This window comes from Thamnophis elegans, chromosome 6 (assembly GCF_009769535.1).
Source record: "Thamnophis elegans isolate rThaEle1 chromosome 6, rThaEle1.pri, whole genome shotgun sequence".
Lineage (NCBI taxonomy): Eukaryota > Metazoa > Chordata > Lepidosauria > Squamata > Colubridae > Thamnophis > Thamnophis elegans.
In genome coordinates this window covers 41,042,455-41,065,509 of record NC_045546.1, presented here as the reverse complement: position 1 = coordinate 41,065,509, position 23,055 = coordinate 41,042,455, and the positions used below count along the sequence as shown (strand labels likewise).

At 39.4% G+C, this 23,055-nt stretch overlaps 2 protein-coding genes across 3 annotated transcripts in view; one reads left to right on the top strand and one right to left on the bottom strand.

The window, feature by feature from the left end:
* Positions 1-595: 595 nt before the first annotated feature.
* CHMP2B (charged multivesicular body protein 2B) lies at positions 596-20,378 on the top strand. Its single transcript, XM_032220063.1, has 6 exons — positions 596-792; positions 15,267-15,358; positions 16,595-16,789; positions 18,649-18,751; positions 19,072-19,178; positions 19,311-20,378. Exons 1-6 carry the CDS (start codon positions 759-761, stop codon positions 19,422-19,424), a joined length of 645 nt encoding a protein of 214 aa, XP_032075954.1. The 5' UTR covers positions 596-758; the 3' UTR covers positions 19,425-20,378.
* POU1F1 (POU class 1 homeobox 1) overlaps positions 20,200-23,055 on the bottom strand; it is a 21,064-nt gene continuing 18,208 nt past the window's right edge. For both annotated transcript variants that reach the window (XM_032220060.1, XM_032220061.1), the window contains one exon: positions 20,200-22,530. In XM_032220060.1, coding sequence (XP_032075951.1) covers positions 22,320-22,530 — 211 coding nt within the window. In that variant the 3' untranslated portion in view covers positions 20,200-22,319. The remainder of the gene's footprint in view (positions 22,531-23,055) is intronic.

Sequence of the window (23,055 nt, the reverse complement as noted above, 5' to 3'; positions counted from 1 at the left end):
ATTTAAACATCTGGGGGGGGGAAGCTATTGTACAATTAGGTAGTCGGAGGTAGCTACATTACATTAAAAAAGAAAAGAGTTTTGTACAGGATAACTTATGAATTCTGGTAAACATAGATCTGGAAATGTTGTTTCTTGAACCCGTCATCTATCAGCTGCTATTTTATCCATTTTAAAGGTTTATGTCCCCACCCCACCCCCTATCTTTAAGCTATTGCTACAAGGAATTATAAAGAAGCCTGATTTTACAGGTTGTTACATTCCTTTCTTTGTAAAATAAATACATATGTCAGGCGAATGTGCTTTTCGGCAATATTTCCTGTTCAGGACGGAGAATGAAGTTAAAGGGATGAGGGAGGGTGCTTTGGGAGCCGCCGCAGCCTTCCAAAATATGCTGTGCTCGTACAAGAAGCGGGTTAGCGCTTAAAAGGACCAACAGCAGCCCCGGCAGCAGCCAGCTGACGCTCAGCGCGCTCTTAGCACGCCAAAAACTGCGCGCAGCTGAAGCCGCAGCCCTGGGAAAGGCAGGCGAGGGGCGAACGCGGCGGCAGAAACGCCTCCCAGCCTAGCCCGACTCCAGCTCCACCTCCAGTGCTGCCGTTCGCTGGCTCCCAGCTGGCACGGCCTTGGCGTTTTCAGAAGTAAGGGAGGCGGGTTTTTCCTCGTTCCGTCTCTGCGCTGAAGCAGCTTCCTGGTCACCTGAGAACTACAGGAAAGAGGCCGGCGTCTCGACTGGTTTCGGTGTTGAGGACGCCGCCATGGCTTCACTTTTCAAGAAAAAGACAGTGGACGGTGAGTGAGGTCGAAACCTGCTTTTATTTATTTATGTTGTGATTATGTTGTTGTTGTTGTTGTGATTGGTGGGGTTGCCGCGCCTTTTGCAACAGAGGTTCCCTTAATTTCTCAAAAGATATACTCCTTCCTATAGCTCCCTTCGGTTGTGTAGCCCACTTCTGATGTCAGAGGCTCATCGTATCTTGTCTCCAGGGTTTCCTGAGAGCTTTGGGGGAATTCAGCTGTTTTTTAACGAGTTTGATCTCGAAACTCCCATTTTTATTATTATTACCTGCACGATTCTTGGCGAAATTATGTATTAGTTCCCCCTCCCTCAATGACTGTCCACCCTGCCCCTTCACCCTCTGCTCCGTGATTGCCAAAATATTCTTGGTGTTAATTAGTAGTCATGCTACTTTCTGGGTTGGGTCCCTTGCCCTTTGGTCTAAATATTTCTCGCTTTCAGTTTGACTTGTACTAGCTTTAAATATATAGGTGGTTTTGGGTGTTCATATGCGTTATTAAAGCTCTTATTATAAAGCTATGTTGAAATGGTTTGTAGAATTAGTAGAAGCAAACCTACTAGGCTATTTAATTTCCGGAATTGTTTTGTAAGTGTATAATCTCTGTTGAACAAATGAAATTGAGCCATACATTTAGATTGAAAAACATTACATAAACTAATTTAAATTTAAAGGAATTTGAGGAAGCTGTATCTCGGTAGATAGATGTATTTCAGATAAATATTGTATGTACTTTTAAGTAAACTTTATAGGGAACTAAACTGCTCAAATGTGGAAAAAGGGATTATTTTAGAGGATGTAAGATACTTAGACTTACTTTTTACAGCAAATTGAAAGTATTGGTAGAAATAGTCTACATAGGATTTTTTAATCTTGAAAATAGTGTCTCATGCAGGGTTTTTTTAAAAATTAACAAACCAAAAACCCTTACTTTGGAACTTTCCAGGACACACCAGTGTTAGGAAACAAATAGTTTGAAAAAAAAAACCTTTTTTTCCATTAGCATTGCTATATATGTATTGCAAAATAAAAATATATATCTTCATTTTCTTCCATATATTTGTATATGAAGAGAGCACACAGGCACACACACATTGACAAGCTATTTATAGTTATCACAGCTCAAACAACAACGATCAAAAGGCAGAAGCCACTGCATTTTAAATAAGTTTTTTTCCCCCTCTTTTAGAGAATAGATAACTGCAGGGAAGTGTTTTGATCTGCTTTGAAGCAGATAATTTATATCTGGGCAAAAGGGAAATTTATTATGACTGGAACAAAAGCTGCTATCTTATTGTTATTGTGAACTGAGACTTAAATTACAATAGCGATGGAGCTTTGGAATGTCTTTACTGAATGCTGAATATTTTTTACATGCCATGGATATTTAAACCTAAGTTTTCTAATTTTTACAATTTTCATATTGATTTAATTTGAAAATAGATTGTTGTGAAAAAGTAGCATCCACTTTACAATGAATTCTTGTCAAGGATAACCTTTCAACTTGTACATTTAACTCTACTGGAAGAGACGCTGATACACAAATCCAAACTATCATTGATAAACTCATGTGGCTTCTGAAAGGTATTGATTGTAAAAAAGGAAAGGAGGGGAGGCAGTGTTTTTCATATTGTTTTTATATGCCATTAATATTCTTGCTCTCATGAATTCAGTACAGATAGTATCAATGGTTCACAGAACTGCTGGTTCTCCGAACTACTCAAAATTTCCGCTTCCAGTTCTCCAGAACTTATCAAAACCTGCTGAATTTCACTCTGAATTACAAAAAAAACCACCTCTTTCTCCTCCAAACCATATCAGTAACAAAAAGTAGGGAAAAGTAAGGTACAGGGTTTAAGTCAGGAATTATATAGACCATTGCATTGTTGAGAGATTACAATTTCCATTAAGACTTTAAAGGTAGCCATATAAAGTGTACTGGGTTGTATGGTTGCGTGATAATGAAGATAAAAGCTATAGTTCATCCTCCTGTGGCATGTAAAGTCATAAAATGTATCAATGAAAATTGTGCAAAAGTCTCTAAGTCATACTTCCTGGTCAAGCATGTCATATGTCCAGAATGACCTCTAAATCACAAATCATTTTCTTCCTCGCATTGCTTGTCTATATAGAAATAATGCTGGGGTTGACAGGTCTCAACATACAATGACAAATTGTAACTTCTTAATTCCTTATTCAGTCTGTTCTTCAGGAGTTGAGATATGATGTCAACAGAATCTCTCCATCCAAAGATGGTAATATAAAATTCTGTGTCACAGAATTATAGGGCTATAATGGACCTTGGAGGTTTTCTAGTCCAATACCCTGCCCAAGGCAGGAGTCTTTATTTTTGGTTGTTGCTTTTTTTCACTTGCAAATATATTATTTGCAAGACCACTTTCCTTCCCATCAGATCTGTCAAGGAAAATATGCTCTGAGTGTCTTGGATAAAAGAGTTTCATCTATGTAGACCCAGGACAGATACCCTGTTTATTACAGTCCCTGCCTATAAAACAGCTTTCCTCCCAGCCCTTTCTTACCCCAGCCCTTATGGCCAGATCATTAGTGGAACATGATGTGTGTTGTGACTTGGTTCATAAGGTACTATAATTGTATAACATTTTTGTTTGTCTTATGTGTTTTATTTATAGGCCATTCAGCTTAAGACATATTTTTAAGACCAATTTTAGAATTGGTCTTAATTGTACGTAGAGCAGAACATAGACTCATGGGACTGGAAGGGGCTTCAGAGGTCTTATAGTCAAACTCTCTTTTCAAGGCAGCCGACCTTATAACATCCTGGTCAAATGGTTGTCCAGTCTATTATTGAAAATCTCCAGTGATGGAGCACCCACAATTCTGGGAGGAAAGCTGATCCTTTGATTATTTGTTCTGTCTGTCAAGAAATTCCTCCTTAGTTTTGATATCCCTCTGACTAGTTTTTACACATTGCTTCTTGTCCTTCCCTCAGATGCTCTGGAGAATAAATTGACCCTCTCTTGGCCATGATAGTCCTTCAAGTATTGGAAGTCCTCTATCATATCTCCCCTAACTTTCTCTTTGTTACACTAAACATACCTAGTTCTCTTAACTGTTCATCATATAATTTAGCCTGTGGACCTCTTATTGTCTTCAGTGCTCTTCTCTGCTGTCTTTCCAGGACCTCAGCATTTTTTTCTGGGTGCAATGTCCAGATGTGGTTTCACTAGTGCGTTATAGAGTAGTACTATCACTTCCAGTGATCTTAATACTATCCTTCTGTTGATGCAGTTTAGAACTGTGTTGACTTTTTAGCAGCTACAGCACACTGCTGACTCATGCTAAAGTGGTAGTCCATCAAGGCACCTAGATCCTCTCCCAGGCATTGGTGAGCTAGGTTCTATATATCCTGTACATGTGCATGTTTTTTTTTCCTGAGTGAGTTCAGGACCTTATTTTTCTCACTACTGATATGCATCCTGTTGGATATCATACTAGATAGCTAACTGAAGTATTCTGATGATACTATTCCCTGAACTTCCCACTAGTTGAATAATAGACGAAGTAAGACCATTTATTGTGACATCCATGGTAGGGGAGGGGAAGGCAAGAGCCTAACCTCTCACTTTGTTACCCCGTCCACTGATAAATAGTGCCTCCAACTCCTGTACCTCATAGTTTTGGTATCAAAAGCTGCTGAGAGATCCAATAGGACCAGAAGAGGCCTCCTTTTTCTCCATTGCCTCAGATTAAGTAAAAGAAAGCTATATATGTGGTGTATGTATATGTTTGGTATATGGTTTCTAATTAATTTTGTCTGACCACTCTGAGTTGTTTATAATGGTTTCTTTACTATATTAATATACCATATTTTTCAGAGTATAAGACACACTTCCCCGTCCCTAAAAGAGGCTGAACATTTGGGTGCATCTTATACACTGAATGCACACCCGCCAACCCCACCCTTCGGCCTCCACACATCGCATGTTAGACCTGTTCCAGCCTGCAGGGATTGCCACAGACCATCGCCCCCTCCGTGGCTTCGTTTTTGGCCTCTGTACCTTGCGTTTTCAGCCTCTGAACACTCCATTTGAGACCCGTTCAAGGCTCCAAGTATCACCAGAGCATATTGCCACCGATTGCCACTTTCACACACCCCATTTTTGTCCTTTGCACATCACGTTTTCAGGCGGCGATATGCTTTGTAATCCCCCAGCCTTGATAGTGTCTCAAACGGAGTATTTGGAAGCTGAAAAAGCAAGACACAGAGGCCAAAATGGCAACCTGGAACTGCTGCACATGCTCACAAGCAGCAAACCTATTGCTAAAGTTCACCTCTGAGAACAGCTGATTGGGGGTATTCTGGGAGACCACCCGCCAATCATTTGCTCATGCTGAATCAGGCTAATGTGCTGAAGCTGACCAGGCTGTTTGTTAAGGACGCTAGCCAGATGGTAGGCAGAGGCAGATTTTTTTTTTATTTTCCTTCTCAAAAACTAAGTTTCATCTTATACTCCGTAGCAGGGACGTGCAGTCAGGGGAGGCAGGGCCTCACCACTGTCATCCTGAAAAGAAAAAAAAATTAAAAGGAAAAAGGCTGAGGTAGTTGCTGCCAGAGTCCCAGTGGATGACTCTGCTTAGTGCTTAACTGCAGGAGGAGGTGAGAGAACCACGTGCCTCCTTTAGACTATCTTTATGATCACTTGAGCAGAGTTAAGCAAGGGTTAAAAGGCGAAAAATTCCTTATGCAAAGGAGGCACATGGTTTTCTCGCCTCCTCCTGCAGAGGGCACCTTTTTTAGAGGCTTTTTTTAAACAGTTAAGCAGAGTCATCCATTGGGGACTCTGGCAGCAGCTAACCCAGCCTGACCAGCAGCTTTTGCCTTTTTCTTTTTACATTTTTTACATTTTCATCATGGCAGACAAGAGGAGAATTGAAATCCTCTGTGACACAGTTGGAGGGAGAAATTCAAAATTATTGTAATTTGTAAGTAATTGTAATTTGTATTATTGTAATTAATTTGTGTGTGTGTGTGTCTGTTTTACCCGCCTCTGCTGGCGCGCGGCAGGCACTTTATTTTTTTTTAAAAAAACCTGCTCTATGGCAAAAAGCCGCACCAGCACTTTAAAGTGCATGCCGCCGTGCCCCGCCATAGAGCATGTCCGGTTGTATGTCCGGTGCAGCGGCATGCACTTTAAAGTGCTGGTGCGGCTTTTCGCCATAGAGCAGGACACATCCCGCTATATGGCCAGCGCGGCAGCATATACTTTAAAGACAGCGGTGTGTGTGCGCCCTCACGATTCAGTGCAGCCTCTCCATCCTGTTAAACCGCCTCAAGGTTAAAAAAAAAAGGAAACTTGGCCCGACTTGGGTTTAATGAAGGCAGCACTCTGCACACGCCCAGAGGACCTCTCCGCTTTTGCAGCCAAGGAGGCACGCGGGAGCGGCAAACGGGCTCGTCGTCACATGACGGCTTTCTCTTTCACCGCCCGCCGGTCCCTTTAAACCCTCTTTTCGCCGCATGAGTTGGGAGGAGATAGATGGAAGGAGGCTGGAAGGCAGTGGGGGTGCCGCTGCTTCTCAGAGCGCTGTGCGCGGCTTGCTCGCCCGAGTATCTCCGACCATCCTTCCGCCGTGACCCAGAGGCCGCTGAGGGAGGAGGACCAAGCCAGGAGTCCCCTACCCCCCTGTCCATGCCTCTCCAAACCGGGTAAGAAGCACTGCGCCCCACTCCTCTCCGGCTCCTCGATTTCTCTTTAACCCTCTCAAACCGCCTTCGGGCCTGGCTCTGCTTTGCCCACTTTTGCTTCGCCTTCGCCTTTTGCAAAGAGGAAGTGTGTGACTGGGGGCCGCGTGTATGAGCGGACTGCCTAGCTGCAGGTTTCCTCTTCTTTCTCCCCCCCCCACTGAAGCCGCAGACATAGGGCGGCTTTTGCCCGCTTGCCTCACCGGCCATGAACCTCACCGCACGTCACTGCTCTGTAGCATCTTATACTCCGAAAAATACAGTAAAATTTTGATTTGATATTTCTCTCTTTTAATAGAATAACAAAAAACTTTGTGTCAGATTTAAGTTCATGTCAAAAACAGGCTATTTTTGTTCTAATGAATCCAAAGCTTCCCCTAAAAATCTCATTTAAGACCCAACCATCAGCATCATTTCCTAACCTAAACCTACTCAGTTTTCAGTAGGAGTTTAAAATTGATTTTATAGTTTGCACAAACAAAAGTTAACATGGTAATACTAGTTTAATCTTGACTAATATAAATTAAATTGAACTGCAGATTTTCAGCTGATTGATGTTATGTTTGGGCATGTTTGTTTTCATTCTTGAATATGTTGCTTTTAAAACTCTTACCTCTTTGTTATAATTGTTTTATGACAGGCCACCTTTTTATATGTCTTTTAATTGTTTTAATTATTTTACTTCTTTTTATGGATTTTGTAAGATCCAGAATCTTCGGGGTTAGGAGGCCATGCTAAATTGAATAAATGAAGTTACTGTGCCTTGGAAAATAAGTTTCTTGGAGAGAAAGATGGATGCCATCACTCCTAAAACTATATTCCAATCATTGCAAGCTAGAAATACCTATTTACAGAAAGTAGAGAAGGTAGGGAGGGAGAGAACGGAAGAGAGGACAGAAGATGAGAGGAAGAGAAGGGAAGGAAGATAGAGAGGAGGAGAGGAAGATGGAAGGGAGAAGGAGAGAAAGAGAGAAGGACAGAGGGTAGGAAGGGAAAGAGGAAGAGAGGAGGAGGGGAGAGGTAAGGGAAGAAGGAAGAGAAAGGAGGAAGTAAGTAGAGAAGGGAGGGAGGGAGAAAAGAAAGGGAAAAGAAGGTGGTGTCAAAACAGGCAAGGGATGGTAAACAAAGCAACCCAAATGGAATATTATAATTCTGTAAATGGAATGACAAATGTATAAGAACCATGAATGTAAAAAAAGAATGCTAACTATGTGAATGTATACCTATAATTGTATATAGAGAACAAAAAATAAAAAAAATAAATATATATTTACACATTATTATTGAAATAATTTTATTTTGTGCTATTTTAGAAATGTTACTGGGGTGGAAAATCATATTTCAAAGAGGATTAATATAAGATTTAAAATAAATCTGTGACTACAAATCATACTTTGTTCATTTTTTACAATCTAGCTTGGGGGAAGCAGGGACACTTCCTATCATTATTGATTGTGCGTTTCCTTAGATTGTGAAACCAAGATGGAACTTACTTTGGAAATATTTCATTTTCAAAAGAAATGGGATTTTTAATAGAAATAGACTGGCCTTTTCTCCGTAGAAGGGGAAGAAATTGTCTGTCTCCTGAACAGCTGCAAATGAATTATTTTGGATTTATTGTGTGCTACTTTGAAATGGCCTTAGGGATAAAAAGAAACCCCCACAAACTATTTTTACACAGAAATAGATAAATGTAATCATTGACTGGCAGCTGTATAATTTAAAAACTTCATTTTCTTTAGAAGCTGCTTTTAATCTCCCAGACTGTCGCTTGATTTTCTTTTAGTCAAAGAAGATACAGTTTGTGTTTTCAGCCAAAGTGTAACAAGTGATAACACTAGAGTTTTTCTTTAAAAAAACAACAACCCTTTGTTTAAAAATAAATCATTGCCACTATTGTTACCTTCTCTATGTTTATAGTTAATAAAATACCGCCTATAATTCACAGTGGAATGTGTTTCCAATAGCATCTTTAAATAAACATATCCTAATAAAATTGGTCATTAATATTAGGTTAATAATTAATTTCAGAAAACAGTTTAGAAGTAACTGCATTTATTTACATACTAAAATTACTATAATAGCATCATAAATTAATCCATATAATTCATTAATTTGCAAACAAAATAGGAAGAAAGTTGTATTTCTGTATTTAGTATGTAGTTAATATATTGGCGTATATAAAAACCTAAGTATTTTTGTTTATTTTTAAGATTTATCAGCTGTCTCACTTTAGAAGCTCTAAGCAAAGTACAAAATCAAGCACAGAATAAAGCTTATTATAATGAAAACCATGGAACTCTTATAATACATTTTAATCATCAAAAGCTCAGATTTTCATTACTCCACAGAATACCATAAGAATGGGGATACACCCCAGGTCCACCTTTGTGTATCTCCCTCACCATTATACATTCTGTTAAGAAAGGAAACTTCAGGTGTTTCCTATTCATATTGGTTAGTGGGAAAATACAATACCAAATCCCAAGTAATTGACAATAACTAAAGAAGCAATAATGACATAGATTCCATTAAACTAGAAGAAAATCTGTGACTGAGTCACTGTTTCAGTAATCTTTATTTACCTAAATAGAGAACCATAGGAGTAAATGCAAAATCTTGAAAACTACAGGAGGAATGGCCAATCTCAATTATAGTGAGTTAATTAAGGCAGAATTTCTTTGAGCGTTTTTTCCATCTTAGTAGTTTGATTGAATTGCCTATTCTGAGAAAAATACCTCTTCTTCAATTTTTCCACAATCTCTCTTGGGATTGAATATCCTGGCTCAAGCCATATGCCATGTTTCACGGAAAATAAGACAGGGTCTTATTTTCTTTTGCCCCACGAAATATGTCCTTGGGCTTATTATAGGGGGAGGGCTTATTGTTTTAGGGTTGCTGGGCAGCTGCTCCCTTGCAAGCGGGCTCCCGAAGAGCCGGGCACAGCCTCAGAGATGAAACAGCCATGAAGTGACCACGCTCATGAGCAGCTGCCCAGCAAATCCCCTCTCTAGCCGGACAGAGCGCCATTCACTGATCTAGGGGGTATCCCTAAGGCGCCAAGCCACGTGGTGCTCTGCCCACCCCCCCAGCTCTCGCGGCTTTGCACATTAGGAATACCCCCTAGGTCAGTGTATGGAGATCTGCCCGGCTGGAGAGGGGGGTTGCGTGGACGCCTGTTTTCCAGTGGAAGAGAGGGAGTGGTCACGTGTGGGTATTCTCAAAGCCTGATTGGTCCAAGACTGAGAGTAAAACTTCTTAAATTCTCCTTCCCTGGCTTTCTAGCCCAGTTTCCTCTCAGTCTCTTGGTCCAAGCACTGATTGAGTTTTGTGAGTCGAGAGTTAGTGATATTTGTTGTTTGATTCAATTGGCTTACTATACTCGGTTTAATTGGACTTTAAATTGATTTAAATTTACTGAAAATTTATTTGTTGCTGTGGCCCAGGGGTCAGTCTTTTCTGCCTCCGGCGGTGGGGGGGGGCTGTGGGGCGTTCTGACCCCCCATCTGTGGGCCTGGAGTCCCAAGCCTATCCCCAGGTAGCAGGGGTGCGGTGCTCCAGCGCAGCTGTTGCGGGGAGCTTGCATTTTTGGCAGAGGCCGGCAGAAAGCTCGGATAGCGCCATGAGGCACCCACATGTTGCGGAGCTGCCGCTTGCATCCAGGCAGCTTCTGCACGCTCTGTTCGAGCACCCAATGCAGTTTAAGCTTCGGGGGGTGCGAGCCTTGTGCCGTGGAGCCTCCTGGATTGCTGAGCATTTCGTTTCGGCCCCTGATTCAGTCGCATCAGCTATTTGGAGTTCTGGTGAGCATTTTGGCTGCCGCCATGTGCGCAGGCCTTTTTTTCACCAGCGCTTCCTTCGCAAGGCCCAGGCTGGGGGTGATTGGCCTAGCCCTCCTGCTTGTTGTGAGGAGGGAGGGATTGGACATTCCTCAGGGCCAGTCAGAAAGCACATTGGGGGGAGACGTGGGGCAGGGTCCCAGTCCTGGGTAGCCCCTCGCAAGGCCCATGGCTGCCCAGTGCCCCTCTATGGCTCCCATGAGGGAGGAGGCCAGGAGGCACAAGGCGCGTGAGAAGATTGATTTCATCATCAGTACACGGACGATACCCAGTTGTATTTGTCTGCCCCGTGCCAACTCAGTGAAGGGTGGAAGTAATGTGCCAGTGCCTGGAAGCTGCCAGGGTCTGGATGGGAATGAACAAGCTTGTGCTCAACCCTGACAAGACCGAGTGGCTTTGGATGTTGCCCCCCAAAAATAGTCCAGATATTCCACCTTTAAACCTGGGGGTTGAAATCTTACACCCCTCAAAGAGGGCTCGCAACTTGGATGTTCTCCTGGATCCGCAGCTGACCCTAGAACACAATCTGTCAGCTGTGACCAGAGGAGCCTTTGCCCAAGTTTGCCTGGTACACCAGTTGTGTCCCTATCTGAACCGGGAGGCACTCCAAATGGTCACTCACGCCCTTGTCACCTCAAGACTCGACTACTGTAACGTGCTCTGCATGGGGCTGCCCTTGAAAAGTGTTCGGAGACTACAATTGGTCCAGAATGCAGCCGCGCGAGCGATATTGGGTGTACCTAGATACACCCATGTTACACCTATCCTTCGTGAGCTGCACTGGCTCCCTATTGGTCTCCGAACACGCTTCAAGGTGCTGTTTATTACCTTTAAAGCCCTACATGGCCTAGGACCTGGATATCTCCGTGACCGCCTCCTGCAATATACCTCCCAGCGCCCAATAAGATCGCACAGGGTGGGCCTTCTCCGGGTGCCATCGGCTGCAGAATGTCGTCTGGCAGCTCCTCAGGAGAGGGCCTTCTCTGTAGCTGCCCCGGCCCTCTCGAACGATCTACCCCCTGAGATCAGGACTCTCCCCACTCTCTTGGCCTTCCTAAAGTCTGTTAAGACCTGGCTGTTCCGGCAGGCCTGGGGCTGCTGATCTTGATTGACCTTCAGCCTCATTAAGAACGAGTGCATGTTGTGTCCTATTTTAAAAATTCGTTCTGTCTTATATTTTAAATTTTTTAATATTTTCTTTTTTAAACTGTTTTAATGTAAGCCGCCCGGAGTCCTCCGGAATTGGGCGGCATACAAATCCATTAAAATTGAAATTGAAATTATCAAAATTATCCATAATGGTATTATTATGCTGATGAAGAGATAGATTAGCAGCCCCAGTCCCCTTCATGTAATTTATTTCCAATAATCAATTGTAAAAAAAAAAAAAAATAGAGAATGACTTCCAATCCCTTAATATCAGTTTTTCTTACAAGTCACATAGAGGCAAATTTAAGAATAGAGGTAGGTTGCTTAAGAACAAAGCAGTTAGCAGCATTCCAAGCCACTGTCTATTGTCCTCTCCATTTGAATTGCATTGGGAAAGGTTTTTTTTAATTTGATTTTTATTTTGTCATTAAATTTGGTGCAATTTAGATTTAGTTTTAAAGATTTAGCCTTCTGACTGACAGAATTCTAAGCCCCTGTACAATATTTCTTTCCAGCATTTCGTTATGTTTGAGTGGATTAAAAAAAACAGTCTTCATACACTCCAGCAAAAAATAATTGGAAAAAAATAATGTGTTACTTATACAGCCTTTGTTAGCTTACCTACACCACCCATTGTATTGCTTTTGCTCACAGAGCTGTTTCAGCAAGAGAAGAGATCAAATTTAGGAGTTTCAACCACTCAGGATTTCACAGAACAGCCAGGAGTAGGCACAATATCATTAACAACTAAGGTGGGACCTGGAGAGTAGAAAGTATTTTGTCACTGAGCTCTTCGTTAGCAGCCGCAGTAGGTATGCATTTTCAAGACTGCAGTTCATCACTTCTGAAAAGTACTAGTTTGGAGAATGCAGTTTGGAGAATGCAGCTTTAAGAGATAACCTTTCCTAAAAGCTGGTTCCTGAAATGGTTATAATATAGCCAATAGGCATGCTACAACAACAAATTATAGAATGTATTACATTTGCTCTTTTTTTAAGATGCCAGATGCAGAGAGATGGATGCATATATGTTGTTCCCTCATTTACAATATATAAAAACTGTAAAATATGAGAACGTCCTTGCCCCAATCTTATGGAAAGGAAGATGGACTGTATATATAATTCTGAAGTTGCTGAAATACTATTCTTATCTAAATATTTTTTTTAATCTATTGCAACATAGTTTGATAATTCTAGTGAAAAAAATACTTGTTTACAGATATTAGCCAATTAAGACAAATGTAGATAGTAGCTAATATTTCATTAGCATTACTATTTGTATATGTAATTAAGTTGTACTTCCACAACAAAAGAATAGTTGATTGAATTGCATTATATATAAAGAGGGCTGAGAAGATATTTGCTGGCCCCTTACATCCTGGACATAACTGTCAACTCCTGCCCACAGGGTGGTGATACAGGGCAATGCAAGCCAAAACAACTAGACATGGGGACAGTTTTTCCCTAGGGCCATCACTTTGCTGAACACCTACTTCTCAGCTCCGCTGTCTTATGTCCATGTGTATTTCTCCCTGTGATAATAGCTATAGTATTATTACTTATCCTTATTATTATCTTATTTGCCCTTATTGGTATTATCATAATTCTGTTATTTTACACTTACACGAGAGTTTCTGCATTGGAGACAAATTAATGTCTAATAAGACTAAGTCAAATAAAGTATTCAATTCAATTCAATATATCATTTTTAAAGTATCCTGACATAGATAGATTTAGTGGAATCCTCCTGATTTGAATATAAAATGATATGTATATAATTTTAAAATTAATTTTAATGTTCACTTTATTTTAAAGAATGTCTATATTTATATGAGCGTATGCCAAAGATATTTTTTAAATTTCACCAATCTTAATGCAAGAGAGGTTGTGCTTGCCTGTTTTATGGGCAGATGTCTTATTCTGATTAAGGTTTGTTGTATGAAAATTAGTTCTACCAATTTAAATTTTATCTTGTAAAACATTCTTATAAATTTTGAATCTAAAGACATAAAACAGGACATGCATGCTAGTTGCTGTTCACAACTTCAAACCTAAACCGATATACTACACTACACACATACACACAACTTTACTGTATTAGAAAAATCACTTTAAGTTTTCTTCTAATTAATTGGCTTTTTTATTCAGTTGAATGTACTGAAAATTATTGTGTTTTGGTGAAAAATAGGCCATTTTTGCTCTTTTTTGACCCCCCACAGGAGCACCTCGCAAGCCCTCCCCTCCAAGGCTATTCATGCCTTTTATTTGAAAAAAAACAAGCCCGTTTTCATGAAAAACAGGCTGTTTTTCGGAGGTTTACAGAGTGCAAAAACTTTTTCCCCCCTTTTGGAAAGCTCTTTAACTGATGAGAATTACATTGATCAAGTTCTGTGCCAGCAGGAACAAAGTCTTAAGGTTTGTCAGTGATTTCCTTCTACAGCACATGGATAAATACACCTGGAAATATCTACCTACCTACCTACTCTCTCTCTCCCTTCCTACCTTATGTATCTCTCTCTCTCTCTCTCTCTCTCTCTCTCTCTCTCTCTCTCTCTCTCCCTCCCTCCCTCCCTCCCTCTCTCTCTCTCTCTCCCTCCCTCCCTCCATCTACCTACCTACCCACCTACCTACTCTCTCCCTACCTATCTACTGTATTTCTCTCTCTCTTTCTATTTCTCTTTCTAACCCTCTACCTACACACTCTCTCTCCCTACCTACCTACTGTATTTCTCTATCTCTATTTCTCTCTCTCCCTACCTACCTACTGTATTTCTCTATCTCTATTTCTCTTTCTCTGTTTATCCCTTTATCAAACTACCTACCTAACTAACTAACTAACTACTCTCTCTACCTACCAACCTACTGTATTTCTCTTTCTTTCTCTCCCTCTCTATCCCTCTATCTATACCTACTTTTTTTAATTTGCCTCTTCAAAATCTTGGTGCGTCTTATACTCTGGTGTGTCTTATATTCTGCAAAATACAGTACATGAGGCATGGAATAGTCAATAGATTTTTTTAATGTTGACCCTCATTCTATTGAATACCCCTCCCCCTGCCACCCAATTCCGTCTGACCCTAATGCTATTTCACAAACTAGTCACAGCAGTGCTATTTCAGCAGTTATTTAGTCTTTAAGATAGTTTATGTTACTGAGTACCGATTAGGGAGTGGCGGGTGAGATTGGTTGATGTGTCCTGGAGTTTTGAAAAATTGAATGCTGTATTTTTTTTGCTTTCCCTTTTTTCTCTGTTCCATCCCATGTCACCAATAAAGTTATTATTTGCTGTGATTAATAAATATGAATATTGGACACCATGAATTACGATGTATCTACCATGTAGAACCTGTTTGGGTTACTTCTCCTATTTATCTGGGAGAGAGGAGGAAAGATAGTTCATCAGATGAAGTTTTCATAATGATGACTACACACAACTGAGTTTTCTGTCATTGTATCAGAAAGAGTAGAGGACTATTTGAAGCTTTAGAAGATTGGTAAGGATTAAATTACAGCAAATTAAGATTTTAAAAAATGTAGAACGAATGGGCAGATTTATATTTGTGGTGAATTTCAGAGCAAATAGAACTTGGATAAGAAGTTAGTCTCTTTTCTTTCTGGAAATCTAAGAAAAATAATTGACATTCTGTAATTAGTAAGAAGAGCAACCCAGCTAAGAATACTTTCTCACTGTCAGAAAATCAATGTCTTATTCATGTTTTTAATGTCTATGAATTAACTGTAAATGTTTTGGTTTTAGATATAATTAAAGAACAAAATAAGGAATTAAGAGGTACACAGAGGGCTATAGGAAGAGATCGACTAGCTTTGGAGAGACAAGAAAAGCAACTGGTAAGCGTATCAAAAAAAGTTTACTCTTACTTTTTCAGAGTAAGAGACCAATTTGTAAAATGATATTTTTCTATTCTGGAGTTTTCAAGTACAAATTAACTGTTTTTCCCCAAATATATGACATGTTCTGAAAATAAGGCAATGCCAGATTTTGGGGGTGTATAGTCCACCCCCCAAAAGAAACCCCTTGGATAACACTCCCCTCTGGCCAGGCAGAGTACTACTCACCAACCTAGAGGCATCCCGAAGGCAGCAAGCCGTGGAAGCAGCGGGGAGGCGCTCACATGGCTTGGTACTTTCGGGATACCACTAAGTTGATGAGTGGCACTCTGCCTGGCCGGAGAGGGGGATTGCACGAGCATCTGTTCCGCTTCCTGCTCATGTGCCTCCCAGCGTCACCACATCCTGGGCTAGTTCTCCCTGCAGGGCCAGGGTGCCACTGCCGCTGCCATCCCAGAACTGAGGATATCTTCTTCTGTGGCTTCCAAACCCTGGTCATCTGCTGCCGAGTGTTCTGGAAGCTGGGGCAGTGCTCTGGGAGTGTACTCTATGGTTGTGGGCCAGCTGCCGGAAGACTCTCTGCCCCGGCTGCCAGAAGACTCGGCAGCAGACTTCCGGGGTTTGGAAGAAGCCATCCTCGGTGCTGGGATGGCAGTGGTAGTGCCCTGGCCCTGGAGGGAGAGATGGCCCAGGTGGGGTGAGGCTGGGAGGCGTGTTGGCAGGGGACAGAACAGGTGCTCGCGCAATCCCTCCTTCAGCCGAGCAGAGCGTCACTCATTGACCCAGCGATATCCCAAAGGCGCCAAGCCACATAAGCTACTGTTCCCCCATGGCTTGGCACCTTTGAGATACCACTGGGTTGGTGAGTGATGCTCTGCCCAGCTTGAGAGGGGGGGGTTGTCGGGCAGCTACTCGCAAGCACGGTCACTTCATGGCTGCTATGTTGCATTGCTGCGAGGGCGTAACATAGCCGTTCGCCCCTGAGGCTGTGCCAGGCTCTTCGGGAGCCTCCTTGTAAGAGAGTAGCCACCCTGCAACCCCAAAACAATAAGCCCTTCCCCCATGATAATAAGGCCAAGGCAATATTTTGGGGGTCAAAAGAAAATAACACCCTGTCTTATTTTCAGGGAAATACGGTAGTTATGTGTCTGTCTATTTATTATAATAATTATAATGATAATTCATCAAATACAAATGCAAATAAAGATTAAAATCAGCTTTGTTTTCAATAAATAGGAATTGGAAATAAAGAAAATGGCTAAAACAGGAAACAAGGAAGCCTGTAAAGTTCTAGCAAAACAGCTTGTGCAGTTGAGAAAACAGAAAACTCGAACCTATGCTGTTAGTTCAAAAGTTACATCCATGTCGACTCAGACAAAACTGATGAATTCCCAGATGAAGATGGCAGGAGCAGTGTCAACAACAGCAAAGGTAGGCAATTGGTCCTAACTAACCCAAGTACTGGGAGTCATGTAGTTAGGAAAAACCCCTGTCTGAAAATTTACTGCGTGTTTTTTAATCTTTTTCATCTCAGCGCATACTTGTAATAGTCAGGACCAGAGGTCCTGTGACATCACAGGTTGCTGGGACATAGAAGGATAAATGGAAGCAATTTACCACTGTGATGTAATGGAAGTGGGACTCTGGTTGTTCAGCTACACAACAGCACATCACTTCCTGTCATTTATTTTGGCTTGCTAATACAGCATGCCATCTGACCTTTCATGCCACACAAATGTGCCATGGCACAGCAGTTGAAAACTTGCTCTAGAGCATTTTGGTCGATTAGAATTACTGTATTTTTTGCTCCATAAGATGCTCCTGACCATAAGACGCATCTAAGTTTAGAGGAAAAAAACAAGAAAAAAAATCTGCCTTTGCCTCCCAGCGTCCATGCGATATTTATCTGGCTATTGTCCTTGCAGCACACATCCTGCCTCTTCCGTGTCTGTTGCCTCCACGGGGAGGCAGTTGATCAGCGGTTGATTGGCCTCCCCAGAATACCGCCGATCAGCTGTTCCAGGTGGCAGGGATCACTGCTGTCATTCGCCGCTGCTGTCCATATTCGCTCCATAGGATGCCCAGACATTTCCACCCACTTTTGAGAATGTGGAAGTATGTGTCTTATGGAGCGAAAAATACGGTAAGTGGCACAGAAAACAATTGCCTAATAACTTTAAGACTTTTTTTCGGCTGGCAACTAATTAAAGAAATATAAAACTTTTCTGTTTTTTTGCTGTTCCATTATTTTGTAAGACCTTTATATTATATTAAAAATATTATGTAAATGTTTCACTTATGCCACAATGTATCTGTTAATGTATAATTGTTAACTCTGGGCTGGGATTACATAAACCATCCTTAAACCTGCCATTTCCCAGCTCCTGAACAATGTTTACTCTTATATATACTTGAAATAAGCCTACCATCAACTATTGTTTGAAGCTGGCTTATTTTAATAACCGTAATTAAAATTAAATACAATGTTTGCAATCAAAGTGAAATTCTCTGTTCCAGAAAGAATACACAAAGAAGGGTTGATGAATCCAGTATTTGTGGTCAGGTAATATTAGGCTGTAGCATTGATTAGAGCACCCTGATTACTGTGCCAAGTACTTTAAAAATGACAAACTTGATCAGGCCAATACAGATGTTCAGAGTCTGGGAAACAAAATCATGTTTAAAAAAAATGAAAAGGAAGGAAATGTATTGTTTTGCCATGAAAAATGATAAGTGTATGAGAATATGCTAACATTCTCATATGCCTGAAGTGATGTCACAAGGAAAAAGGCCATGACCTGTTCTCAAACATCCTATTAGAAGGATATGGAATGATGGTCCTCAATTCAGGGCAGCAGATTCCAGATGGATGCTCGGAAAACCTCCTGCCAATAAGAGCAGTAAGGTCAATTCCTTAAGGAGAAAGCAAGTTCTCCTTTTCTGAGTAAGAGGCTTAAATGGACATTTGTTAGTTGTATTTTAATCTGAATTTATCTACTGAGTAAATATTGAACTTTATGGCTCTAAGTTGCCTACTCCAAATTGTGATTCTGTAATTCTAATTTATTGTTTGACCAAGCCAAATCAAAATTAGAAATAGTTATTATTGAAATCTGGTTTGCAGATAGCTTACTTCTAACAACTCTTTATGACGATGAAACTTGGATTACAAACAAGATAATGAATTTTCTTCTTTTAAACATATACAATTGCAATGGTGGTGTGATCCCTATATAATATTAGACTACAATATGTTTGAATATGAAATGACCTTCTCTCTATTCTGGTAGACAATGCTGGCTGTCAATAAAAAGATGGATCCACAGAAGACACTGCAAACTATGCAGAATTTCCAGAAAGAAAATATGAAAATGGAAATGACAGAAGAAATGAGTAAGCTGTTTTTTCATATTATGCTAAACCTTTTTCTTAGTTCTACTTTAGGCTTGTGATATAATTGATTTCATACATTTTAAACTAGTTTTGATTGAAGTTGCTATATTCATAAACATCTTGGAAAAGAATGATAACATTCTGGGAAAGCACATTGAAATGAACATTTTCCCTGCCCATTCAAGAGGGTGAAATGGGAATAGCTGAAACAGTTAGCATATTCCCAATATTAGTTTTAAAAATTATGTGACAAGAGTGAGAAGTTATGCTGAGGTTCTCTAGTTACTATGCTAAGTCTTTGCTTTGACTTCTCTTTCAAGTCAACGATACCCTAGATGATATCTTCAATGATTCTGATGAAGAACAAGAAAGCCAGGATATTGTTAACCAAGTTCTTGATGAAATTGGAATTGAAATATCTGGAAAGGTATGAAGAAGTGTCCTCCCTCTCCCTATTTTAATTTACTTTGTAATAGCAGTTTTTTGGATGTATGCTTGCAGTTGATGAGTTATTTTAGTTACATAAATTAAACTTTTCATATTATTTTTCTTTCATTAGATGGCAAAGGCTCCTTCAGCTGCGATAGGCATGCCGTCTGCATCTACATCAAAAAATGCTACAATTTCAGATGAAGAGATTGAGCGGCAACTTAAAGCTTTAGGAGTAGATTAGCTTTATGCTAATATGAAGCCTGACCTATACAACTGCTCCAACATTGGCATATGCACAAACCTCCAGTACAGGTTTCAATAAAAAACCAGATTTCATCGCAAATCTTGCCTAAGCCATTATTGGTAATGGTAATTTCTACAGAGAGCTGGAAGAACTAAACTTGAGAGAGAGAGAGCAGAACAAAATATGTCATGAAGAATTTGTATATCTTTTATTAAATTGGGATATTTTGTTAACAGGCCATTTATTACATATGATTTAAATTTTGATTTCTTCGGTTTAGTTTCGGACAAAAAGTATTTAGCTTGGTAACTATTCCATTCATCTTAGATTTCTACATTTTGTAAATTATTAGAAGCAGCCTTTCCGAAAGCATTTCAGCTCTGCTTTAATTGTAAACACTTCTTAACAAATAACATGATTTAAAATGCAGCTTATTTTTAATGAGTTGGAAGAGACAGTTGTCATCTTCAGCAGAATGATTATAAAAATTTCAGTAAACATTTATGGAATTTTTCATTAAATACTTTTTAACAACTTATTCTAGTTCAATTTAATGTTAAAATGATACATATGTTTCCATTATAGATTCTGGAATAGTATTGATACCCAATTATTGGAACTTCAGGAAACAGGGCTGTGGTCTAAAATAATTTTCTGTTAGCAAAATGTTGGAAAGGATAATTTGAATAATTTCCACTGTACTGTAATATAGCTGACTTGAAGAAGAGTCTGTGCCTTTCTGTATATAATGTTTGGTTTCTTTTAATTAAGTTTTGAAATGTGAGAAAAGTAATGTAAGCCATTAACTTATGTTAGCACTGAAATTATGTGAACTCCATTATTGGTATGGAGGACATAACACCTGAAAAAGATAATCTTTTTCCTGCAATATCATTTGTACATAAATACCATGCATAATTTTTCATTAAACAAATGTTACTTTTCAAAATATCCTTTATTGTCCAATATAATATGCTCTGTATCCATTTTTACACTTGAATGTTGTACACAGGCTTAACTGAAGTTAATGAATTTATTTGAATTTGCACCTAATACGTTTAAATAACACATATGTGTTATAGGACACTTGAAATGTGTAGCAATAGAAGAGCAGGTTGTAAGAGTATTTTGTATTTTTTTCAAACTGCAATGCAGACTTGACACTGATCTTGTAAGTGCAAAGTAGAAATCAATGAATGATATAACAAAATAATTATTGAAGCTATTTTATTTTACCAATAATTAGATGAAAATAGAATGTCAACAGCAATGAGAATGTAGCATTCAATTTTAAAATTATACATCGTGTCAAATTACTTAAATATTATTAAATTTGATTTAATAGCTACAATATTTAGTGCAGTATATCCCACTATGGTTAGGTTGTGTAAGCTTTCATTGTGTAAAAATGAAAAAGTCTTTATTAATTGCCAATTTAATTTGATAGATTTAATTTATATTACTGCCTAATATGGATCTGAAATCATTTATGAATTGGTTACTTAGACAGAAATTTTTTATATACTAGTAGCTAAAAGTAAGCTCCATTTAATTTAATGGAACTTCTGTCCAGGCATGAGCACAATTGTGTTAGTCAGCATGTAAATGCTAGATATGACTGTTTTTTTTAAAAAAAATATTCTGTTAATCTTCTCATCTTCCCTATATTCAGATACTTAGTTAAATTAATAACATCAGTTTTTGAAAAAGAATTGCAATTTAAAAAATCTTTGTTTTCTTTTTTTTGCTTGCAAAACATCTATAATAATTTGTATAGAATAAACTTAGTAATGAGGAGAAATAATTCATCTGGTGAAAAATATCTTAAAAATACTACCTCAGCTGAAATATTGAAAATTATGTTTAAAAATTAATTATTCTATAATTGCAGATTAAAGGGAACATCTAATAGAAGAAGCATACAGGAAAAATGCACCCAATATGAGGCAGAATTTAACTTGGCAACTTTTCAATTTGTTTGTTTGTTTGTTTGTTTGTTTTCTCATATCTTCCTGCTTTAGGAACTTCTGCAATTTTTCCAGCCCTTGTAAGAGAGAGAAATACTTTATATTGTAATGTACTATACTAATTCATCTTAACTATAAATGATGCCAATTAAGTATTGGATTATACAACTACAGTATATAGATACCATAATCATTTTTTTTTTTGTATCTGATTTGAAGTTGGGGATCAGGAGTTTTATTGTTTAGTGATAGCCATTTTGTGAATGAGATAGATAGTACCAGGCTACCAACTGGATCTTCAAATTCCAAATGGAACTTGGCATAATGCTTCCCATTTAAAAATAAATATACAATTTTTAAAACTTGATTTAATTAAATCTAGAGAACATATTATTGACTTAATTTATTGGTATATTTGATATTTTTAACAAATATTATGTTTTCCTTTCCAGCACCAAGAAATACTTCTTACAAAAACTAAAAATGTAGGCAATAAAGTGACCAAGCAGTCTTCATAACAGGGAAAAAATGCATTTTTTGAGCTTTCTGAATATCTTGCCTTTCTGCACTAATATGATAGGTCTTCCTGAGCAATAGACCCTTTTGAAGAATGACCTAGAAGTTGCATAAGCATAATTTAAGGTTGATATGACTTTTAAATAGCTAAATTTCTTTTTATGGCTGGTGTAGAATCCTGAAAAAAAAAACATCTTAAAGAATAGCAGGGAAGTGTGAAGTGTTCTTCTCAATCATTTTTGAAGAATACAGTTTTAATGTCTTCTTTTAAGTAAAGGCACTTAAAGAAATACATAAACGTTTCATTATTAAATACATTTATAAAGGTATGCTATTTTCTTTGTCGGTGAAAGGAGGCAAGAAGTTTTTCAAACAAAGCTAAGAAATCTATTTGTCTGTGGAAAGAATTCTAGCACTCTTGATGGTCCTTAATAATGGAATTAAATGTGTTCTGGTGTAAACTTGTCTTTACTCTCTTTTCTCTTTGTCTTCGATTGCAGAACCAAACTCTCACCACTTCCTTTTCCAAATTGAGCCCCTCTGCCATTCTCATGATCTCCTGAGATGAAGGTTTGCTTTGTTCTGCAAAATGGCTTTCCAAAGCTTCTTTTGCGGCAATACTGAAAAGAAAAATACCATATGGCAATCATATTCCAAACAGAGCTTTTCTTCATGCTATGTGAAAACAGTGTGCACCATATCATATGTAATCAGTAACTCAGTGTTGCAAAGAATGTAAAATCATATGTATATATGTCTGGGTATACAACAGACTGACTATAGAACCATGATGGTGGCACAGGTGGCACGCAGAACCCTCTGCGGGCACGCGAGTCATTGCCCCATTTCTGGTCCATTGTGCCTGTGTGCGCGTCTCCCGCCAGGCAGCTGGTTTTCGGATCTCTGCCATACATGCGTGGTGGTTGGGGCGCATGCGGGAGATGCACCAGCATAGGTGTGGGCCTGGGACATATGGGGGGAGGGGTTGTGTGCATGTGGGGGGTCACATGCATGCATGGAGGGTGGGGCATGGGGATCACGCATCTATTGCATTATGGGTGCACGTGCGTTCATGCACACTTGCCAAACTATGACAAAAAGGTTAGCACATCACTGGTATAGAATGTGGCTTCTCGGGAAGGACA